Source organism: Cygnus olor, chromosome 10 (assembly GCF_009769625.2).
Source record: "Cygnus olor isolate bCygOlo1 chromosome 10, bCygOlo1.pri.v2, whole genome shotgun sequence".
Classification (NCBI taxonomy): domain Eukaryota; kingdom Metazoa; phylum Chordata; class Aves; order Anseriformes; family Anatidae; genus Cygnus; species Cygnus olor.
Window position 1 is genome coordinate 1,782,045 of NC_049178.1, and position 17,960 is coordinate 1,800,004.

At 35.6% G+C, this 17,960-nt stretch overlaps 1 protein-coding gene across 19 annotated transcripts in view; it reads right to left on the reverse strand.

Moving 5' to 3' along the window:
• Positions 1-17,960, reverse strand: part of CACNA1D (calcium voltage-gated channel subunit alpha1 D) — a 188,890-nt gene that overhangs the window by 103,121 nt on the left and 67,809 nt on the right. For all 19 annotated transcript variants that reach the window (XM_040568759.1, XM_040568772.1, XM_040568770.1 and 16 more), the window contains exons 4-7: positions 17,323-17,462; positions 12,886-13,028; positions 11,322-11,474; positions 9,800-9,996 (exon numbers count right to left, since the gene is read on the reverse strand). In XM_040568759.1, coding sequence (XP_040424693.1) covers positions 9,800-9,996; positions 11,322-11,474; positions 12,886-13,028; positions 17,323-17,462 — 633 coding nt within the window. The remainder of the gene's footprint in view (positions 1-9,799; positions 9,997-11,321; positions 11,475-12,885; positions 13,029-17,322; positions 17,463-17,960) is intronic.

The following is a 17,960-nucleotide window of genomic DNA, read 5'->3' on the forward strand; positions in this document are numbered from 1 at the left end:
GACTAATGCCCTGTGATATGAAACCTGGAAACTGCAGTTAACCAGCACCAGAAGAAATGCTTTGGTTTGGGCAGATGCTGAACTAATCCAAAAGCATTCCTTAGTCAGGAACCCATATTCCACTAGAACAGGTTGGTACTAATTCCTAAAATCAACAGCATGAAACTGCATCTACACAATTTTACCATTTAAATCTAGAGACAATTAAACTCTCTTTAAGTAACGTGCTGTAATTTCTATTCATGAAGTAATATTTCTGATTGCATTAATACCAGAGATGAAAGCATGTAAAGAAGTCCTTTCCATTTGGAAAACTTTACTGTTCATGTCATGCATGTCGAGTGGCATTTTCCATAACTTTCAATTAAAGAAAGATTAGAAGAGTCAATTTGTCCTCTGACTAATGATGGAGACAGAGCTTTGGTAATACATAAGCACAAAAAAATCTCCATCCTCAGAAATGATTTTTTTTTCAATTGAAAGCATTGATACTAAATTCTCACACAAAGTCCAGATATAGGAGTTAAAAGACACAAATTCCAGACCTATTGGAAGTTGCAACTAAGAAACATAATAGCCCCTAAATAATGCTAAAAGGGCACCAGGAAATCCAGGAGCTATCAGATCTCAAATCCTCAGTAAAAAGTCTTGCAAGACCCCCACTCTCTGTGGCTCAAGAATGCAGCAATCTAGAGCAGGCGTCAAACCTAGTGGCTCTCAATGGACTTGTCCCATCTCTTTTTGAAGCCATTAAGCTTTTAGCATCCGTAACACCTATCACAAAGACACTTGCCAAGTGCCATTCTTCCTGTCCTTCTTTGTACCATTTTCTAGATCTAGACATAATGTTTCGATTTCAGCTCTAATTAGTTTGTCCATCACATCATCCAGCGGACAGACAAGATGAAGGATGATATGAAGGACAAAGTGAGTGTTTTTCTTATCACTTAATTACATTTCACTGTAATGGTAGATGCATTACTATTCAGTTAGATAACTGTTTAAAAATGCTTTTTTTTTCTTTTTTTTACCAGAGATGCTTTTTTTGGCTACATCCTGACATTTTCATCCTTTCATACAGACACTACATTAGAGTTCTTATGTTGTATGTTTGAACAGCTTTGAAAATAATATTTGAACCAAACTCTGAAGCTCTTCCTATCCCTTTCATGGTGACACAGGAACTAACTGCTCTGAAGTCCCTGTAAAAGGAACCATCTTGATACTATCAGATCTGGAGACAAGTTACTCTGTGCAAGTCAAATTGGTAGAGGAAAAAATATTATATATATATATTACTCTACATTCGTATGCATATATTTGTAAGCATATGCCTACAAAGTCTTGAAGAATTATCCTGATCTGATGGGACAAACCTGGTACAATCTGAAACTGCCTCATCTGGCCATTGGGGGTGAATTATCTTGTTAGTTGTGCTGTAGTTGGAATCAGCTGTCATACAATGCAGTGTAGATGTTCAGGGACAAAGTTTCTGAAGTGATACCAGGAGCATGTCAAATTTACAGCATAGATAAAACCATTACATAGCAGCAGATGGCACACCCCAATCTAAAATATAAATTAGAAATCATTAAAATGTCTCATCTATCCCTATCTGTGGTAATTATAAGTAAAATCCCCATATGCAACCAAGGCCTTAATTTCCTGAAAAGCTTTCACTAATTTACCAAAAAATGTGGCAAGCTTTTTGTATGTACTGATTAATCTAAGCCCTAACTGGGGGATAATGATAAAGCTGTGCAGTAACACCTCTAATTCTGCATTTATACTATTAAAAACATATTGTGCTGAAGCATGAGGCTATTTTGAATTATTTTCCATTATGTTTCAAACTCATTTAATTTCTTAAGTATCTTAGCTTCCAATTTTACTTTTCTCCTTTCATAACATTCTAATGGACACAATCAGTGTGTTTATTTATCGTTACCTAGAACCTATCTAATCATCTTAAAAATTATTAAGTCTCTTGAAGGGTGTAAAAATACCTCAGAAATGAGTGTTTTGTGAAATGGGACTAATCCTGCCTTCTCTGAAGCGTACACTGTAGGTTCACAAATCTCATATCACAAACTATGTATTCTACTCATTTTAGAGCACACCAGACAGCTTTTCAAAGCCTACTAGCTTCAAAGGTTGTGTCCTGGTGTATTCTTGGCTGAAGTGGAGTTAACTTAAAGCTGACTTAAAACAGGCTGTGCTCAAAGCATAGCAGCCTCCAGGCTGGCTTGTGAAAAGCATGTAGTTTTATCTTCAATCTTCCCTGGGTTCTGCCATTAAAGCATAGGTTTCCCTGACATTCTCCTGGTTGGACAGACTCAGCTTTGGTACACCACTGACACAGAAACATGCTGAGTGATGCTCTGGTGGGGTGTGAACTCAAAGACCACTGCTCTGTTAAGCATCTCAGCCCAAGAACAACTTGAAATCAGAATTCCATGGCTCAGGCATTAAGGCAGGCTAAAAAGGCAGGCTAAAAAGGCATTAAGGCAGGCTATCTCCTGGAGAGACAAAAAGTTGTTACAACACCCAGACAGCCTCATAATTACTTTATCACCTCTAAATTTGGCCTCCATCTTCTGTATGTAAACCATTCTATAAAGTTACCCTACCCTTCTTTTGCATTGATTTGCTTTGATCTGTCTGAACAGATCTCAGGTTCTACCTTTTGTTAATTTTATCTGTTGTTAGCTATTGAAGTGTATAGGTTAGGTAGTCACATGAAGTCACATGAAGCATCTATTATTCAAAGCTAATTGCTCAGAACTATTTTTTCTAACATTGATTAGAAATAAGTTTAGATGTGAGTCTTTTTTTTTTTTTTCATTCTGCACCTAATACTATTCTAGCTAATTACTGTTGATGGTATTTCATTAATCAGCTTACTGTCTTTGACTAGGAAGAAGGAAATAAACCTAGATGTCAAATGTGATTGTTTGCTAAGAAATCAAATGTGATTGTTTGCTAAGAAATTACTTCTTTTTCAGGTAGCTATCAGGTAGCTATCCCAAGTTGAAACACTCTGGCAGCAGACTCCATCGGTGGCAGAGCAGATTCACATCACCGTAACAAAACGGAGAGTACTGCCTCTCTCCATTTTAGTAATCCAGAGAAGTTTTCCTATTGGATCATTGGAAATAAAACTATGATTCTACCAGGTTTAACAAAATCCATATTTTCCAGGTATAGCAAAACAGAAGGATTTGATTCCTTCACTGGTTGCAGTATATTAATTTAAGATTAACAAAATTAATTACTGCTTCTATATATTTATCCATATTGCCCAGACTAATTTCACATAATTTTGTAAAACCTATCTACTGATGTATTTTATTAAACCTAAGGGATGGAAAACGTTTTTTTTTTGTTTAGTTTGGTTTTTTGAATGAATGAATGAATGTGATGAAGACTGTATTTATTTTTCAATTTTAAGCTGCAATGTATTAAAATGCACAGGGTAGTGGTGTCTACTTTGGAGGTAGGTACTAAATATCTTTCTTATTTTCAAATCTGCTATGCCAGCAACATTTAGTCCATAAAATGTGATAAAATAATTGCACGCATTTAATATTTTCCTGTATGCTGAGTGGAAAAAAAAAAAAAAAAAGCAAGCATAATAGCATGTATTATTTGGATTAATGATGTGTAACTGTTACCTTAGTTAATGTAGAGAACATATGAACAAATAAACAATACTCACGGTAGATGTGAATTTATCAACTCAACTGTTATCCTGGGACAGTCTGGGAACTAGCATTGTTTTAAAGTGATTTTTTGCTTCTGGTAGCAATTCTTTTGAGGAAACCGTAGCCTCAATCAGTGGAGTCCTCAGCACTACCTAAAGTAAAGCCTACTTCTAATCCAGTTCTCTCTGTTTAATTTAAACTGTCTGGGGAGAAGAAATATGTTCTTTTGAGTATTTGCAATGATGTGTGACAAGAAATTAGTTCCATGCTTTGACTGCAGTACTGGTCAGCAGTCAGCTAAGACTGAGATACTAGATGTCTTGTCAAAGTAAATCAGGTTCAATGCATGGGAACAATATTTCCATGTGAGGTAGTTTAAAATCCTCCTCAGGTGGGTTGTAATAAGCTGTTCATTTGAGAAAAATTATATGATCATCCCTTTTAATGCTAATTCAAACTTGTTAATACGCATATTCCCTGGCTTGGTATCTCTGTTTGTAGGTCTGAATTTGATCATTCCATTTTCTTTCTGAGGTTTCTAACTTACTCGTTATTTAAGCCACATCTCTTTGCTATCTAAAATTGGTTGATTCTGAGCTTTCTTACACCTAAATGACATGATCAAGTAGTCCAAATCATTACCTAAAAGGGCAGGGCAAGGGGAAAAAGCGTTAAGCTAGATTTTGACAGGAAATTGGATTCAAGTGATTAACACACTAATTCAAAAACTCCTGTCTGCCATCCTTGGCTCTTAAGTGCCATTTGTGCAGTATATTAATACTGTCATCCAAAATTTCTACCATTCTCTCTCCATCTGGATATCATGTGTTAAATTTCTGGCTATGTAGTCATCAAATGCCAGGAGCACTGTGCAGCCAGCACATCAATGTCTTTGGGGATGAACTGCCTTGTTTCACTGAAGAGTCTCCCTTAGATGACCTCTGAGTGGTGCTGAACGATGCTAGGAAAACAGCATTAAGCTATCCTTAGTACATTTAAGGCAAATAAAAGGGTGAAATAAAGATTTTTTAAGATTTTTCTTGCGTATTCCTCACAGTTTTTAACACTGCCAAATATTTGCAGCTGACATACAAAGGACAAAAAGCTGTTAAGCATCCTTTGACTTCTTATACTAAGCTGAAATTTGTCGCTGCCAAGTATTGTTCGGATGCAATAATGTGCCTTCCATATCTGCAGCGGTAATGTAACTAGTATGACTTCAATCACCCTATGTAGTTCTTTCCCAATGGTTTATTAGATTATCCAATTCAAAGCTCTAGAGTATCATTGCTTACTTGACTGTTAGCCAAAATTTTATTTTTTAACAGATTCCTTCTCGGCACTCTGATGACAGTTTTGATAATACTTCAAACACACTGAGACTTTTTGTTTATGGACTAATAATACATTTTGTGCCTGAGCCAAGAGATTCTCTTGTGAGATATATTTACAAGATATTTTGTTGTGTTCATGAAAAATCTTTGGTTGTACACCAGTTGGTCTCAAGTACGTTATACCCTCCTATAATACCTCTCAGTAAGCTATCCTCTAAGATTCTTGCACTAGGAACATTATAAAAAGTGGCATGATTAGAAGATTGCCTGATTGTACTTCATAATGGAAATATATTTAAAGAAATATTGATATTTTTTTTCTGTCTCAGGATATGTTATTCCCAGTTACATTAGTGCAATGGCCATGTAGACATCTGAACACTAGACATATGCAAAAGTGCAGTGCAGCCTAAACAGACTGTATTGCAAAAACGATTGGTTTTCTTCAAATGTCCCAGGATGCTTCAAGGAGGATGTTAGGGAATATAAAACTTAGAAACCTGTTTCTTCCTTCAGAAATTAAGTGCACACTTCTTTTTGTTATAAAAGCAAAGGAATTATGAAGTATTATTTGATGTTATTGTCAAACATTAGTAAAGGATATAGTTTCAAAAAGTTGACATGTTAGTAAAGGGCATGTTAAAAAAATACCCTGGCATCCCTTTCCTTAAAGCTGACCAAAGTTTTAGATATATTTTAGAATGCTTAGATATTCAGTTAGTGAATTGTACATTTTAAACATGAAACCGTGAGAGAATACCTTGTTAAAATATCAGTACTTCTATTAATACGCAAAAAAAAAAAATATATGTACCATTATTCAGCAATTTCAGTTTACGCAGTATCCAGGTTTCAGTCCCAAAAATCTCTAGGTCAGTCTGAATGGTGCTAGCTATGTGCCAGAGCACTGATGAGCTGTTAATATTTGAGCTAGCAATTCCAATCCTGTCCATAAGTTTGACTTAGTAAAGTTCAGTAGTTGCTAACGCAGTTGCTCCATGATTGAATGACCTGTGCTGGCAACCCACCACACAAAGTAGTTTGTTTCACAGAGTCCATGCCCTGCTCTATTTCAATTTAGAGTAGTATCAGTGTAGATTATTGAAGTGTAGTAACTCACCTAACTTCACTATGGTAAAAACATGAAGATCGCATTATTAAATGTGACAATTTTAGTATTGACAGGAAAATTCGGAGTTGTATTGGCAAGTATCGCTGCTCATTATGTGTATTCCTACATATCAAGTGGAAGAGCTAAAAACAAAAAAGCAATTTACAAAATACGTTTGCCATTAATAGACTAAAAATCTGGATGCTCCAAAGACGTGCAAAAAAAGTCTTGAGGCAGTTATGCAAATGCAGACTTGGATTTTGTAATTCTTGAGTGCTTACTGACATAAATTGAAACTGGGGCAAAGAATACTATGCTCTCAGCTTTAGAACATGAGCCAGAGCATTAAAACCTTGTGCAAACAGAAGCTGCCACTTTGCCAATAACAAGGACTGCACAGGAATCCAAAGCTAATAGTGTAAGCCTTAGCTAGAGCTGGAGAGCAAATGGAGAAGATGTATAGATGTGCAGCCACAAACACATTACACAATTTGGGAACACATATGCTGCAGTGGCTGGTGTAAACAAGGACACTACCCCTTAACCTTTACAGCTCAGTCTAGCATTTGGCACTAAGGAGTCATGGTTTTAGTGGATGAAGTAGGTAATATATGCCAGCCAGTGGGTTGCACATAGGCTAAAGAAAACTAAGTGGCCAAAAAAACTGTAAAAATAATAGGAGTCAGATGGAAAACTGGTGAGCAGCAGAATGTCCAGGTGACTCACCCCGATGGGAAGGATGGCTAGCAGTAGCAGGATCAAACCCTCATTCTATAATAAATATGCATAAGAGAAAAATCACTATTGATGCGTGGGGAATTTTTAAGCAGAGTTTACTGTTGTTAACCAGGTGATAACGAGCTGTGCTAGCGAGTGTTACTGGAAGCTGTCATTTTCAGCTGTCATTTTTGCTAACAGAATGCCACATAACATGATGCAAAATATTGCACATATTTCACTCACTCAGCTTACACCTGCTAGCAAGATAAGCCTACATAGTTAATTTTACAGTTCACACAGTGAACAAGTGGAAATCAGAATTTTGTGCAGTTTCTAATATTTGTGGTTTTATTTTTATTGCATTTATGTTTTGTATAAAACTCATTCAGTCTGGCTCTTATCAATAGATTTCTAAGCAAAAAACTAACCTCTAAAACATGTACACCTATATCAGTAGTGCTTTCCTTAAACTGTTTGGACATTTTTATCACAACCTAGTGTAATCCTGTTTTCATTTTGTGATTAAAACAAAATCTTTTTGAATTTTTAGCTAATAACAGCTAAATCAGGTTAATCAAGTGGTAAGAGTAAAACATGTAAATGGTCATTTCTTCTGTCTGCAAGAAATAATTTCAGCTTGACATTGCCTAATTCATTAATATACAGATAGAAAGAATCTAGATCTATAATTTAATTATATAAAACGACAGTTAAGACAGTTTCCAAAGCCATCTGAATATCTGGCTTTGTATTTGAGTAGATCAAACATTTCTTTGCTTCTCTTGCTGACAATCCCAGTATCATTTGTAATAAAATTAAAACTGAGATTTGTGTACCTGTAAATAACTTTGGCTTTGGGAAGTCATTATGGAGAAACAAACAAAATAACATGCAGTTTTCATTTTTTTGAATTTCAATTTTTCTTATGCTTTGATTTTGAAATTGTCTGACCATAACAACTTTCACAGCATCCTATTTTCATGTTATAGGGTTTTTGTGCTGTCAATGGAGACTTTAAAAAAAATCTTAGGATACATCTGATCAATTAGCTCATTAATTCTCAGGGGAAAATTTAATAGGCCACTTGTCTTAAATTCTTTCTATATCTTTTTTTTAACAATCATAGTCCAAATGCAGTAAACTCCATTACTTTTATTGTTAATTTTCTTTGAAAAAAATGGTGACAGAGTAATTATCAAGTACCAAAATGCGAGCATACTTTTGCTTTGAAAAATAGTAAATGTCTATTTTTTACCAGAGAATCATAGCAAACCTTCCCTTTCCTCTCAGGAGGGATAAAAATAACTGTCATCATCATGAACACAAATCATATAAAGCACATACTAACTCTACACTAACACAGTCTCTCAGAAAATTAAGAGTTGGATAGCAAAACCCAAAGAGCATAAATCTACACCATGAGAAACAATAAATTAGCCCATGTGTAGCTCTGCATTGTTGTTAGGCTCTTTACTACTGAATGCTTGCAGGTTTATAGCCAACTTTATATCCCTGACAAGTGACAGTGAAAGCACAGATTCCTGTTTTGTCAACTTTTTTGCCTTGCAGTCCAAAAAGAATGCCATCTTACCATCTTAATTATTTTTAACAGTGACAACATCTTAAAAACATCTTTCTATTATAGATTCTTGTATCACAAATTGTCATCTGAGACAACACACACAGGCACTGTATTCTTTGCAACAGTGTATTTCACCTTGATTTGCAACAAATGACCACAAAGTGTTCATTCACTGAGTAATGCTTTATCCTTAATTGCATCCAATACTCCACAGAAGATTCTCTATTAGTAAATAACCCCCATTTGGCCAACTTTTAGGGCAATCCAAACCATTAGCTGCTGTGAACAATATAACGCAGAATACAGTTCCAAAAAGATATGTCTTGAGATAGCTCGTCTGTTTTCAACAGCTTTCTAATAATGATCCTTACTAGCACACAGTTTTCTTCTTTCATGAAAATTTCCAATATTCAAACTGTTAAAGTTGCCATAAGGTCCTAATTGCTGCAAAGACTTACTGCTGAGTACCAAGAACTACAGAATACTCTCAGTGATTTTCAGCACCTATGGTTGGCAGGTTCTGTCACAGACTTTTGAATGACCTTGGACAAGTCATTCATGCCAAATATGTAGATGCCTACAGATTCACATAGGAACATAATGTCCTTTGATTGGAATAGGGTTAAGGCAGAGAGACACTACCTGATCTACCTGACCCTATTCATTTAAAAAATCTGTGTTTTTTTTCTCCATTCTCATCTATGAAATTTGGAAAAAGAGTATCTCATTTTCTAGTCTGTGTCCAGCTGCCTATTTATGTTCTAAGATTGCAGAGGTTCCATATTTAATGTTAGAGTAGCATTTAAAGGTGGGGCTTTACAAAGCTATGATTTTGAATACCTTTTGCTGCTTCCATGGAGACAATGTCAGGCTCACAATTCTTGTGATTTGTTGTTTTTGAATGTTTAACAAATGGTTTGCAGTCCCCAAGGTAAGCAATGACAGCTGAGAGCTTGTTTTGGTCTAATTTATGTTAATATTGCAAAATACTTTGCAGAAATACTGCAAAAAGGGAGCTCTTAAGCTTAATCAGAAAAGACATGCTTAAAAACTGCAGGCTTGCACGAAAAAATGTTAGTCCAAAGGACATAAATGGGATATTACATTTATACAAATGGAATAGGAAAAAAATCAAACAAGCAATGAATAAATTCATTTCTAAAATGTCTTCCTAGACTGAGGAATCCAAAAAGGTACTGTGACTTCAAGAAGTATGCAGTTAAGCTCCTCTCCTGTAAAACTCTCCAAAATTTCTTGGTTGTGGTATTGTAAAACAGCTTATTTCTCATTTGAGCATTGAATTTTGCTTAAAGGTAAGCAAAATTCAGTGATTTATGAAGTTACTTACCCAGTATAACACATCAGTCCATCCTTCCATGGTTATACACTGAAACACAGTCAACATTGCAAATGCAAAATTATCGAAGTTCGTTATGCCTCCATTTGGTCCAACCCATCCACCCTTACATTCAGTGCCATTCATGACACACTGACGTCCATTCCCTGAGAATGCACAAGGTGCTGGATCTTCTTCAACTAGTATATCTGAAAATTGACAAAAATAAAAAATAAAAAAAATAGGTATTTCAGAAGCTAAGGTTAAAATCAGAAGTTCTCAAAGTTTTTTGAATTAATTCTATGTAGAGAAATATCAATCCTGTTAGATGGTAAATGCAGACACTAAATGTTGAGAAAGTGAGCCAATGGGAACTTTAGAGCTGTTAGTTGTTCTCACATCTGGGCTCTTAAAATAGTTTAATCAAAACTGAACATACAACCTAGCTCAAGCCATTTAGCAATAGGAAAAAAATAAAGCAAGTTCATATTTACAGTTGTACTAATGCACCATATCTTTTTTGAATCTCACCATACTGATGTTTTTTTTCCATCGTCTTTACTCTTTCTTCCCTTCCTACTAACACATGTACCACCAAGGACTAATCCTGGACTAATTCCTACATATAGTTCACTTCATTGCTTAGGTAAAAAAAACATACCCTTAGCCATCAGATGCATCTCTCCCTCATGATGATCACAGAATCACAGAATGGTTGAGGATGAAAGTGACCTCTGGAGATCATCTGGTCCAAGCCCCTGCCAAGCAGTGTCACCCAGAGCACACTGCACAGGATCCCATCCAAGCAGGTTTTGAATATCTCCAGAGAAGGAGATTCCCTCAACCTGTTGGCAACACTCTTTCTAATGCAGCCCAGGATACCACTGGCCTTCTTGGCCACAAGTGCACGTTGCTGACTCATGGTTAATCTGCTGTCCACCAGGATTCCCAGGTAAGTCCTATAAAACTCTCTCTAAGAAACACTTTAATTCCATCATTTCAATCCACACAAGTGGAGGAACACCGTTTTCTTTTATTATTATTCTTAGAACTGCACTTCTTGTCACACCACCCAAAATTCTGAAGGAGAGACACTGCCAGATTGTCATCTCAGGAGGGTATCTGTTCCCCGGGACTAGCTAGCTTTTAGTAATTAAAGGCTCAGAAAACTGTTAAGTTGTCCCTTGTGGTTAGTCACTCTTACTATTTTCAATAATGACATTTCAGTTAGACATTTCAGACATGAAATACTATTCAGAGCATGTTCTTGTCTCTAACTGTTTTGGATATTGGTGGTAGAGGTAGTTTTAGGTTTGTTTTTTTGTTTGTTTGTTTTGTTGGTGATTTATTTGTTGTTGTTGCTGTTGTTGTTGTTGTTTAAATTTAAGGAACTTTTCCTAAAATTACTGATCACTGAAAATCAGGGTTACAACAGTTTCAGTGCTTTGGCCCATTCTATTTCAAACTGAAATCCCACAGACTTGAAAGAGAACAGAACTGATCTCTTATTTTAGTCAGCAGTTTCATGACTTACCTGAATCAATAAGAAAACAAGATTTGTGCATTTTTCCAATAAAAAGTTCCAATCCTATAATAGCATAGATTATGATTACAAACAATACCAAAAGGGCAATATGGAGCAGGGGAACCATGGCTTTTATAATGGAGTTCAGGACAACTTGTAAACCTAAAAGAAAAGAAGATACAAGATATGAGCCAGATTTCTATGTCTTGCCTTACCAAAACTTCTATAATTATACATTATTAGAAATTAATGATACAGGCATGCAGACCATCAGTTTAAAAAAAAATTCTACTGCTCAGAACTACAAAACGTTACTGCAACATAATTTACTTCATAAGAGTCTAAAGTTTTGTGTCAAAGCCTAATTATTTCCTCTGTTAATAAAGGTTATATCACTGAAGCCAATGCTTGAAGTTCAATAATTTACGTGATTTTCTTTTGTTTGTTCCATTTTTTTTTCCTGAAAGAAAAGGCATGTAGTCAGCATGTGGCTTTATTTTATATGACCTTTAAAAAGTCCTGTGCTGCAACGACAACTTTGTGACAAGTCCAGAGAAACTGTACACAGGCAGCTGCAGAAATGTATTTTTGGTCCGGAGAGATAGCATATAGCTATCTGGGAAAACATATTTTCACTTTGAATAATCTTACTTTTTAGTTATTCATTCCTTGTATCACTTTCAGAACTATTTCATTTTTCTTGTGTTTTCTCCTTAATTTAGCCAAATTTTGTTCTTGTAAAAGAGTAAATGCCAGACTACTGAGGTTGCCACAGTACTCGTAAGAAAAAAATATGGCTCATTTTAATTTCAAAATACTTCCTTTCTGGCATCTCATAAGACTGCTTCTTTCTTCAGTAAAGCTCTTTTGCCAAAAATATACCATCACAATCATTTCCATGTAGTGGAGTATGACATAACAATAAACACAGCGTTAGGTTTCTTCTTTTGAATGTACTGGGAAGAGTTGAGTTGTAAGTCATGAACCTCTTATTCAGCCCAAATAGCTTCACTAATTAATAATGCATGAAAAGAAAATAGGAAGGATTGTTATAAAATTCAATTGCTTTCTTTAAGTAATATTGTTCTACTTTTCAAGTTTCCTAATTTATCTATTATATTGAGATAAACAGAAGGCATTTATGTGCATTGGAGGGGGCAGGAAATATGAAATGTGTAATGTGCTTTGGCATACACTTACCAATTCATAAACTATTTTAGGACCACCTACATTTTCAGATGTGTAGGATTTTGGAATAATATATATATATATATTTCCTAGTGTATTTGCATTTACACATGTAATTCATTTTTATGTAAAGCTTCTAAAAGGGAAGTGTATTCCCAGTCTGCTTATCGAACTGTGTAAGATCACACACTGAATGAGTTCACAATGCTTTGTTCAAACTGAAATAGTGTATCATTCATCTTGAACCTCACTTTATATATATAACTAGACAACAAAAATCAACTTAATATTATCTCATTTACGTTAGTGTTCTGGAACATGAAAGTTAAATAATCAGATTGGTTACAACACTCATTCCAATGGAATTAAACAGAAAAGTGCTTACTGGGCACTCCTGATACAAGCCGGAGAGGTCGCAATACACGAAAGGCTCTTAGGGCTTTGACATCAAAACCACCAGGTTTGCCACCTGAGTGGCTGCCACCTTCTGTTTCTTTGGTTAATTGTTCCAATATTACACTAAATAATCTAGAAAATGAGATGAAAGGTAAGGTCATCACCATCCATTTAGCATGCAATCAGAGGTATTAGGAAATTACTTGAACTGCAAATAATTCTGAAAAGCCATTCAACTGTCAAAATGAGAGGTATATTTATGCATTAAATCATGACAGGAAGAGTTATGAAGTGCAAGTTTCTAATCCCTTGAGATAATGACGAAGTCTCCAATAAATTAGCAATCTGCTTGTACACACCCTCAGCTATCACTAATTAAATGAAGCTACTTTGCCATTTCTCTTTGTTCTAACATTTTATAGCTGTAAAGTTTGGAAAAGTAGTCTTCTCTTTAGAAGATGAAATAGATAATCACAAGAAACCATCTGTTTTAATTTTGGTGGAATATATGAACTCCAAGTGACACTGCAGTTCAATATTCTAAATATAGTCAGCAAAAGCTGCATATATTAAAAACAATTACAAAAAATATTAAAAATGAGTCTAACATTTAATAACACCAAAAAGATTTGTTTCTTACTCATAATAACTTTGAGTATAAAAATATTCCCAGATGAGTCATTTATTATATTGTATTTCTCCACAGCAGAAATGAGCTAGTCATTCATTAGAACAGTTTGGAAGACAAGAGTTTTATTTTTCCTTCCCACTTCCAGCAAAAATTCAAACCAATGCAACTGTTTGAAGTGCAAAGTAATCTTAGGCTTATTTTAGTTTGGACCTGCATTTCAGATGCATAGCTTTCTAGACTGCAAGTATGGACCAGGCAAGCCATAACAATACTTTGCAGAGAGTCTATAGTCCGGTACTTGTAAAACTGCACTTCTCCTAAATGGATTTTCAAGGCAATAGAGTCTTGTAATCCTGAAATTTCTTTCACATTCAAAAAGGACTCCTGAAACATGTAGGTTTTTGGTTTTATCAAGAAAAGTTCACAATGCTGTTATGCTGGATAGTTGCTAGAAATCTTGTAATATTTAATAACTTGACCAAATGTCCTGGTTTCGGCTAGGATAGAGTTAATTTTCCTCACAGTAGCTGGTATGGTGCTCAGTTTTGGATTTAGGATGAGAATTATTCAACTAGGGCGGGGCGGGGGTAGGGAGGGAATCGCTTCTCAGGAACAGGCTGGGCATCAGTCAGCAGGTGGTGAGCAATCGCATTGTGCATCACTTGCTTTGTACAAATTATTATTATTACTATTATTGTTATTATTTCTCTTTCTTTTCTGTCCTATGAAACTGTCTTTATTTCAACGCACAAGATTTTTACTTTTTTTCCCCCCTCAAATCTCTCCCCCATCCCACTGGGGGGAAGAGGGTGAGTGAACAGCTGTGGGGTGGTTAGCTGCCTGCCAGGTCAAACCACAACACCAAAGTAGAATATTGAGGACTTTCTCCTCTTCCAGTAAGCAACTGTCCTGTATAGGTTCATTCCCACCTCTACTCTGCTTATTCTCTTCCCGAATGAAACCCATACAAAGAGTGTCATACAGCTCTTAGAGTGAACACCATTCCAGCAGCCTATCTATTGTAACCCCTAGAGAAATCCAGACATTTAATATTTCAGGTCCTAATTCAGCCCCATAATTTAACAGAACACTTCTAAGAAAATGAGCCATCTCAATGACTGCAGAGTGACTGTTCATGCTCCAAAGGCGACCTGGTTTAACAGACTTCTGAATCAAATCCCAAATTAAGAGAAGCTGCTTTCAGCCTGTCAGTCCTTACATCATCCATAAGATTTAAGGGGTACAGGGACAATGAAAGCACTATGAAAGCTTTCTACTAGGCCCTTATTCTTTCACTTAAATCCATTGAAATTATGCCACAAAGAATGTGGGCAAGTAGTAGACTGCTCAGAAAGTAATTCATACTCTGACTGGTTTCAGAGAATGACAAAGACAGGAGAAATCATGACATTCACAGCTATATCTACTGCTCTGTCATTTTATATCCATTGTCTAAAGCCGTTAAGGTATAAAAGGAACAAGCTCCTTTATCACTCTTGAAAATGACAGTTATTCTCCTGTACAGTTTATCAAAGTTTAGGTGCCAAATTTGATGTTGGAGAAAAAGCCTGTATGCATGCTTTCCCTTCGCCAGTAGAGGTTTCTTTTGGTACTGTTAAGATTTATGCATTTGGACTGTTTCAATTTCTGCTGAAAAGCACACGAAGCACATTTCATCTTATATGTTGAATATAGGACATAACAGCAACTCTTTCAAAGTTATTAAAATACCTAATGAAATTGCATGATGAAACTAGTCAAATGGAATCACATCCAGAAGTGATTCCATATCAATCTTGGGTTATATATGAATACCAACTTCTCACTAGGCTTTTATTTTAAGTATCTGTTAGATAAATGGTCTCATGCTTGTTTGCTTATTTATGTTTACTTGTTTTTTGGGTTTATCTATTTTTTGTTTGTTTGTTTTTTCTCTGTTTGGTTTTAACTAAATATCTTAAAACTGTTTTGTCAGTGCCTGACATGTTATGAAGGGTCCATCTTGTCTTCCAGGTAGACTGATGGCAGTGTACATCGTAATTTATACCTCAAAACTTTTGGGTTTTGAGCTATAATTTAAATCTTAGTGGGATATTTTAGGCATTTGATAAGATGTAGTCCTTTTTGCTTCTTTTATTTTCCCTGGATTCAGTGTATTTGACCTAACTAGATTTAGCCTTCAACACTGAACATTTTATGCGTTAATGGAAAATTTTTCAGTTATCATGTATTTAGGACAGAGCCAAAGATAGAGGTCATGTTAATTAGACTGCTCCAGGGTTACTGTAGCTTCATGGTCACTTGACAAAAGAGAAGAGGTCTATTCAAGTGACGCCTGGCAAGAGAATTGAGTTTTTGTCTGTGATAGTCTCCACACCTGCCCACCAAGCTTCCCCTTCAGGCACAGAGGCCAATCTGTTGAGAATGACCTAGCCTGATGAAGAATCTTTTTATATACAAATTTTAGTCCTTAACCAAAACCTGCCTTAATGCCAAGCAACTGGCCCAAATACAATCTTCTCAGCACTGTTTTTTTTTTTTTTTTTTTTTTTTTTACTATCTCAGAAACAAATAGTTATAAATTGGGAATTCACACATTCATAATACTTCCCCAAATTTAATAGCGCTTTACCACGTATTTCTTTACTTAGCATCTATTTCCTTAATGCATTGGCATGAAAAAGAACAGTATACTCTTGAACTCCTGGGCCTTTTCAATTACAGGCAAGCCTTGATGCAGTCTGAACTTAAAATGAAGTTAGAATGGCATATTGCATGCCAAGGTCGTCTTTGCTAGCCAGCCCGAACCTACAAAATTATACATGGATAATGTTCTCCATTTCAATAAACATTTTTAGTAAACCTACAATACTGGAAATTCCCCTTTTCAATATTATCCTGCCATATTTAGATAATTACAATATATGCCTCAAGATTAATTCCCTAGATAGCTGAAGGTAGGATCTTCTAGCAAACTAGCGCAACTGTTGACACAGAACACCCCCAATGCTTCCTATATCCTAAGCTGGTGCATAACGTGAATGTGGGACATTCCACTCTCCACTTTTCTGTAACCTGAACAAGGCCTGAGCAGCATCTTATCAGAGAAGTGGAACAAACTCTTCAGAGTTTCTTGATACAACAAGAGGCACTGGGTTAAAAAAAAAAAAAAAAGGCACTTTTTAATGCATATTCTCCCCCAGGCAAGTCTCATATACATCTGGGGCATAATGTCCAGCACACCTGAATACTGAAGCATCCAATTTTCCTCGTATTCCAGGAAGGTCAATGAAGCACTCAGTTACTCCGACTCCCCTCACCACTATCCTTCACTTCAGAACACAGGGGTTCTACCAGAGGTCTTTGGTGAATAAATGAAATCCATGTAACCTCAGTGTAGGTATAAATGAATAAATGACTTAACAGTGCATGGACCTAAATGAATAAACCTCTAGCATATTGAAAGACACCAGGAGTTTACCTAGCAAAAATCAGATGGAAAAGATTCTGCAGGACAACTAAGGTAAACACATCTGGTCAAACTGTTTGGCAGAACTCAGAATTCCATGGGAATGTTTACTATAAAGGTGATGGTGCAATACAGCCTATAGCCAAATACAGCACTGAAAACTTTTACAATTTTGTTTTGAATTCTTCACTCCTATCAGTTGATGGTTTTACTATAAAAGAATAAATGTCAAGCTCAGGCCCTTATACACAGCCAAACAAACCTATAAATAATTTACTGTAAAGAAGATTTTAAAACCTTTTTATAACGAAGTATAAGTTACTTACCCTACTACTACTATTACAAAATCCAATAAATTCCATCCATTTCTAACATACGCATTGGGGTGTAATAATAATCCATATGCTATAATCTTCAAAAATGTTTCAACTGTAAAAATTATCAGGAAGGCATATTCTACTTTTTCCTGTAAAAGACAAAGAGAAAGTAAAATGAAAGACAATGTAATTTAGCAACTCTTTTACTAGTTACAATTCGCAGTAAGAGGGTAAATTGTATTGATCAGGACTATGGAGATATAGTACTTCATGGCAGTTTATTTATGGGTTTTAATTGCACAACATTTAATGATAGCTGCACTGACAAGGTTATAATCATATAATTGCATGAGATATTTCCTGTTTTCACATTCCACGAGACAAAAAGACTCCAGTTCTGCAAACATGGAAGCACTCTGGGCCTTTGCTTAAGTAAATAGTCCCACCCAGATCAATAGTATTCTTTATATTCATTAAAACCAGAAAATGCTGTAGAATAGGGTCCTGGAAACATCCTTAAAAGGTACGCAGTAGTATACTTACTTTCACTATTCTTTACATCAGCCTTTATTTAATTAGGACAGAGTTCTACCTGATAAGGGAGTTTGAGACAGTGTCATTATGTACTATCGAACTTCAAAAAGTTA